This window comes from Tribolium madens, unplaced genomic scaffold (assembly GCF_015345945.1).
Source record: "Tribolium madens isolate multiple individuals breed KSU strain unplaced genomic scaffold, Tmad_KSU_1.1 Scaffold_20;HRSCAF=117;Tcas5.2_LG4, whole genome shotgun sequence".
Taxonomy (NCBI): domain Eukaryota; kingdom Metazoa; phylum Arthropoda; class Insecta; order Coleoptera; family Tenebrionidae; genus Tribolium; species Tribolium madens.
Genome location: NW_025400985.1, coordinates 14,377,512 through 14,384,430, shown reverse-complemented (window position 1 = coordinate 14,384,430; position 6,919 = coordinate 14,377,512). Strand labels below are relative to the sequence as shown.

Genomic DNA, 6,919 nt, shown 5'->3' with positions numbered 1-6,919 from the left:
ACTAGTTTTAAAGGCGCTTATAAACGAGTGTTATACACGATTTACGATCTTTTATGGTTATGAGCATTGAAAAAATGTGAATTTACACAATAAAATTATCAAAGGTTGTTTGTGAATTGTTTTCGTAGAGACGGTTACTAGTTTACGTTGTTAAGCACATTTTTTCACGTTGTAGTTGGTTCAGACATTTCATTATTTCTTGTTACCTAGACAACTTTAAAATTTCAGCGTGCTATAAAGACCAAATTACGCACGCTGCAGCGTGTTTTAATTTAGGATTATGATGCAGGTATAATAAAAATGCCTTTATTAATTAAATACAGGGTTGATACACATTGGCATTCTGCTATGGCGAAGACTAGCTGAGGCTACTCCACTTAACCCTAGCAGAAGCAATTACAATAAACTTAATTACTAAAATAAACATATATTCCGTTGAAATTAACACTAAAATAAATTAACACACCAATTAACACATTCAATTCAAACAAGGACACAAATAAAAATAAGCAATAAACAAAATTATGTATTAAGCTGATAGTAATAAATATACCTTAATAAGCTTCTTAAAATTGCTTACTGATTTTGATTTAAATGCAGAAGGTACAGAATTATATAATTTGACATCATTAAAGGTAAAAGATCTTGTAAACAAACTAGTTCGGAAACGAGGCATAGACCGAACATCAGTATGACGTATCTTAACGATATGAAAATTATACCTACATAATAGCTTATCACAAAGGTAGGGAGGAGAAGTGGTTTTAAGAACAACGTAAACATTAACAAGTAACATGGTAAGTGACGCACCTTCACCCACCTATGAATATAATAAAAAAAATGTAAACTTAATGTCCTCGTTTTTGAATAAAAACGGCTTTAGCAAATGGGCTTTCCAAAGCTGTATCCATAAGTAGGGTCGTGCTATTCAAATTTATCAGCTTAAGGTGGCTGTGGCTTCAAGGGTGGGTGGAGGAGTGACACTCACCATGCCATTTTGATTCCCCCTAGGATCTCCCGAAACGTTGTTGAGTGATTCTGAATAACTTTTTTAGTTCTAGATATATTGCCGATTGCCAGTTTTAAAATTTACACCCTGTATAATATGAACCTACATCTATCTATCTACACCTTAATATTTAATAAAATTGACCTACATTTATTTTCTTCCTCAATTTGGGATTTGAGGAGAGAGCTTATTGCTCTCCTCTTCCTCCTAACTTGGTTGAGGCTTTTTTTTAAATCCCACCTCTTCTTGACATAGCTTGTTTAAAATGGATTCCGCCAACATTCGTTTATTGGCCAAAATTTCTTTTCGTTCTTCTAGCCGCCTCTTCAGCTCCCGCACCTCCTCCTCAACCGAACAACTGTATGGTGCTTTAGTTGTCTCCAACATTTGCTGCAATTGTTCATCCTCTTCCTCATTGTTCTTATCTTCATCTTCACCCTCAACCTCATCAGTTTCAACCTCTTGTTGAACGAAGGTGAGGTCTTTTGTTGCTCGCGCTCTTGGGGGATGGATCTTTATGTTGGATAAGACTTCAATTTTTTGGGGTTCAGGTTGTGGTTGTGGTTCATCTTCATTGGCTGGAAGTGGTGGTGGAGAAATGTTCTCCAGCTCAATGAGAATGGAGTCACTTGCCAAAATATTGTTCATAAAAATTTGTTCAAATTCTTGCGTTATTGGGCCTCCTACATGCATGGGACTCCTGAGATCAAATATTTCCTGCAAAAAAATATAAATGATATTTTTACTTTAAAATATATTTTTCAAATTTATAAATACCTGAAATAAGAATGCGGTTTTGCATACATTATGTTTAATACATTGTATAATATTCTAGAGATAGTTTGGTGGCTAAATCCAAATAAATAAGAAATAAGTGTGAAATTTACATTTACTCTTAATTTTATTAGTGCAATTCAAAAATGCGTAAAAGGATCTACTACCGACCATAGTAAACAATAAGGATCAGAATTTTTAATAGTTGTTACACTTTTTGTTTTCTTAATAAATGGTGGTAAATCAACATAAGTCGGAAAACCAACATTTATTGGATTATAAAAATTATTGCTGACTTTTAAATGCAGTATCTCACACAAAGCCCAACCATTATCCCTTTCTTAAACTCTTCTCAATCAGTTAAAATTTTGTTTGTAACATTAGTTTAGTACTAATCTTTTAATTTAGTATTAAGGTCAACTATACTATTTCCAGCAGCAAATTTTTTTTATTGATGTTTCGTCAGTTTTAGGTTTTTATAAACATTTCAACAAAAATTACGTTCAATTTAATTATTGACTTTTCCAATTCTATTTTAATTCTCCTTGAAAAAATTTAAAATGCGTTTTTAAAAAATTCTTCAGGTTCTTTAATTTTCAAATTAGATATTATTCCAGTTTTAACTCGTTTTATAAAACATAACTCAACATCTTGCCAAGCTAAATGTTTCTTGAAAAAAACTTTCGATTTTGAAACTTGTGTTTTTAAATTTTGAACGTACGTTTTTAAAATGCTCAAATTCGATTCAATTTGTGCAATTTTGTTAACACAATCTTCTTTTAATACAGTTTGTTAACATTCGAATAATTTTATCATAGTAAGTAATAAAGTTACGATAGTCTTTTTTGTTTTATTTAATCTACTTACAGTTTCAATATGTCGTACAGCTTGACTGAATAGCTCATCCATGAATCTAGGACCTTTAGTGTTGTTGTTGGAAGTTGTTGTAGTTATGTTGTTGGTTGTGACTACAGATATGGCTGTTGCTGAGCTGCTGGTTGTAGTAGTCTTGTTGTTATTAGTATTAAATTTTTAACTAAACAAGAAAAAAACAATTCTAATTTCATTTGAGAAAATACTTAGAAATATATTATACTTACATGTTATTGTTATTGCTGAACAAACACAAAGAATGTTTGTAAGTGACAGTGATGCCTATGATTACTCTCTAAGTGGTATTTGTTTACTGTTAACTTCAGAATATCAAGTATTTATAAAATAGTTTTCTTTTTAAAAAATGTTATCTCACTGACTGACTAACTACGTATATCTTATTTTTGTGTAAAACGTTGTAATTTCTTGAACTGTGATTGATAAGAGAAAGGTTATGGGTTATTTTTAACGTTAAAATTTCATAAAATAAAATCTGTAAGGTAAGATACCAGGAACATGGAAAAAATGTTAAAAAAATTCTATTTATAAAAATTTCGAAGTTATGAGAGTTTAAATCTTGCACTTTGACCCTATTTATTTCTGTTGGAAAAATAATTTTCCAAGTTTTTTTGCTACAGGCTATTAGAAGAGGAAACAAAGAGGCTGTAACCTAAATTGTAGTTCTGTTCAATGTTATTCGTGGCTTTTATGGACAAAATTTTTGTACCTTTACTAAATAATTGTAAAAAAACATATACAAGATCATCAGTATTATTAAATAGACACAAAAAAATGTCAAATGTCAAAAAACAAATGGCAAAATTTTTTGACAGGTAGAATTTTTTAAACATTTTTTTTATGTTCCTGGTTTCTTATCTTACTTGAAATGTTTCTTTGGGGCGCGAGTTCTGGCGCATCCTGTATATTGAAAGATTTGCAAATATAAAGTTCATCTAATGAACACATGTGTTTTTAATGCTCGTCTTAATTTATTTATATTCATACTTTAAAATTGTCGAGTATTGTGCAAGTGCATAGGTCATTTGATTACATTACAATTTTTATCAAGAAAAAACTTGATAAATCTTAATGAGCATGTTTGTGTTTATAATGCACTTTTAACTCTATTTTACATTTTTATATTCTAATTTTAAAATTTCCTAAAATGTATTGTATTAGGGTAGAACAGAGGTTCCACTTGAGATCCACCTGAACCTCGCCCTATTGTACAACTTGTATGTAACAATAAAAGTCAGTTATTATTATTATTATAAAAAAAAGTATATTATTATTATTATATTATTTGGGTATTGACCATTTTCCACGTGGCCAAGGAGACTGATCATTAGGGATAGTGTTGCTATCAACTAATGATATGAATCCAGTATTTGCACGGGCAGGCACGACATTTATACTTTGACAGTGAAACAAACACTTTATTGATAATTATCAGATGAATGGCAAATGTTACGGAAACCATAGAAATGGATTTCAAGTAAAGTTCGCCCTTCCTGAAATAGTTCCGGGAATCTGTTGCTGCAATCGAAAATGCAACGTACAAATACGGTCGTATCCCACCTCTGCGGATACTATTATTAGTATTATTGCAAGATTTGTATGTTCATGAGTGCACAGTTCATGTGATGATAATAAAAACATCTTACAATGTTTCGCGACTTTACCCAAGATTTTTTGAGGCCACCAGCACTATTTAGTAGCTCGGTTAATTACTGCCATTTTTCATTTATATCGAGGTTATAAGTAAAGCTCGGAGTTGTCTTTCCCGATAATATTCTTTTATTTTCTAAAAGAAGGGAGACCATTTTTCCTTTTTGTTCTCTAGTAATCTTCATTTTTGAATTTAAAGACAATACAAAACACGCAAGCATAAATGGCACGAATGAGTTACAGTTCTGGTGAAATCGCAGTGTTGCCAAATCAACCATCTCAGTTTTCATTTCATACGGATGAAATGAGTCATACGAGCAGCACGACTGCTCCCAACTGGAGGGAACTTTTATTCAAATGGCAAAAGGGATAAAGTCTCCGAAAACGGGGAATTTTACTATAATGTTTAATCAAAAATAAAAATATAATTTATAAAAAAAATTACTACATCTTAAGTAAATTTTGCCATTTTTTCATATGCAGCCACCAATACTTTGGCACCTGTTTAGTCACCAACATCAGCTCGATGGATACAAGATTTATAAAGTAAGAAGGTTGCCTAGTAACTTTGCACCAATCACGTGTACGCATTATTCGCGCGAATTGACGTCACTGAAGTGATCGTTCAAAAATAGGATATGCAACCAAACATATTATTATGTTTAAAAACTAGAATTCCGTAAAATAAATAAGGATAAAACATTTCTTATTAAGGGTAAAATAAATAAGATACAGGATGATTCTTAAATAGACCGACAAAATTTTATCCTTGGTAGTATCAAATGAGAACATGCTGGAAAAATTATTAAAAAATTCTTTGTTTAATTGTTCTCCAAATAAAATTTATTAAAATTATTTTTGAGGTAAAGCGGACGCCACTGATGTCTTCGTAAATAGTATTAGCACAGGTAGTGGAAACCATGGTATTAATTTCATGATAATGTACTTCATCATTGCAACAATTCATAAACGCCGTAAGTGGCACGGATCAAGGGGTTTTTGCAACTAAAAGATATAAACGTAAAAAGGGTACAGTTTGTCTCCATTTATTCTTGGAAAGCTGTGATAATATTTTGTCGGTGTATTTAAGAATCACCCTGTATACACATAGATAAAAAATATCATTTTATTTTGATAAAACTTGCAATATTTTAATTAACTATTTATCGCAGAACACTGATCTTTTTTGTATATGATAGGAAATTAAATTTTCTTACCAAGGGTATCAAACATAAGAGGTTATCACTAATCAGTTCGGAATTATTGGCAATAGACCGCCCCGGGTGCCAAAAATCGACCAAAATCTCGACAAAAATAAAAAAAAAACATTCCACCTTAAACACTCAAAAAACAAGTTTAAAAAATTAAAAATTTTTTGAGTTTAAAAAGCTTTTAATATGGTTTTTTAGATGTAAAATTACCCGCTGAACACGATGCTGCAGGTTAAAATCCTCTACGATGCGATATTGAGTAATAAAGTTAAGAATAAGGCTAGAACCATACAAGATCTATAAAGAAGGATGTGGTAAATAATGTATGATGCTACACAATAATAGTAACACAAATCTGAAATCTGACATAAGGTGACCAACTTCAGTAAATTCAAAATCAGGACGTAAATTTATTATAGACCACAAAAAGTAGGTATTACTTATGTTTCTGTATAATAGTATGTTATACAACGAGCGTATAATGATTATACGCGAGTAGTATACTATACTTTATCCACGACTACTATTTTTGTTGAAGCTTTTGTGTTGGAAAATTTTCTTACATTAAGTATGTTAAAAAGCCCGCGTTTTGGGGAATTCTTGGAATTGGCAGGGGGAAATGTTGCCGGAACCATCTGGCAACCCTGACTGTTAGTAAATTATCCGAATATTGAGAACAGTAAGTTTTAATACATATGTGTCTGTTTGTCTTTTAATATATAAATATATTAGATGAATTGCCCGTGTTCATTGGGTGTCTCTCTGAAACGACCATCGACAAAGCCAAGAACTACTTTTTACGTTGTTGCTACAAGGATGTGGTTATACATGAGGTTATACCCTGGAAACCAAGATTTATAAAGTAAGAAGGTTGCCTCGTAACTTTGCACCAATCACGTGTGCGCATTATTCGCACGAATTGACGTCACTGGAGGTTTCGTTCAAAAATAGGATAAGTAACCAAACATATTATTAAGTTAAAAAACTAGAACTCCGTAAAATAAATACTGATAAAATATTTTTTATTAACGGTATAATACGCATTGATAAAAAAATATAAATTTATTTTGCTAAAACTTGCAATATTTTAATTTATAATTTTATTCATTTTTTCTTTGTTAGTTTATCAGAAATTTTTTCGATACCTATTTGTAGTGTTTGTAGAGGGTGTATCAATAAATGGATATGGAATTCTTAATAAAACTTCTGTATTTTCAAATTATGACTTGTTTACAAATTAATTGTAACTTGAAGTAACTAACAACAGTAATTCCAATGTGTACTTGATCACTTCATTACTTGATCCAGAACACCTCCCCTTCTTAATTCATTTGTATATAGGTAGGTAATTTCAGAAGTAACCACTTTTTATTTATTGACTTGT

At 31.1% G+C, this 6,919-nt stretch overlaps 1 protein-coding gene across 2 annotated transcripts; it reads right to left on the bottom strand.

Moving 5' to 3' along the window:
• Positions 1-292: 292 nt before the first annotated feature.
• LOC123004918 lies at positions 293-3,081 on the bottom strand. Of its 2 annotated transcripts, none has more exons than XM_044398448.1 (3): positions 2,884-3,081; positions 2,651-2,840; positions 293-1,726 (listed from the first exon to the last, which is right to left on the bottom strand). In XM_044398448.1, the coding sequence occupies exons 2-3, from the start codon at positions 2,690-2,692 to the stop codon at positions 1,217-1,219; spliced, it is 552 nt and encodes a 183-aa protein (XP_044254383.1). In that variant the 5' UTR covers positions 2,693-2,840; positions 2,884-3,081; the 3' UTR covers positions 293-1,216. The 2 variants fall into 2 exon arrangements, with proteins under 2 accessions (XP_044254383.1, XP_044254382.1); XM_044398447.1 differs by having other exon boundaries at positions 2,651-2,819; positions 2,884-3,080.
• Between the last annotated feature and the right edge of the window lie 3,838 nt (positions 3,082-6,919).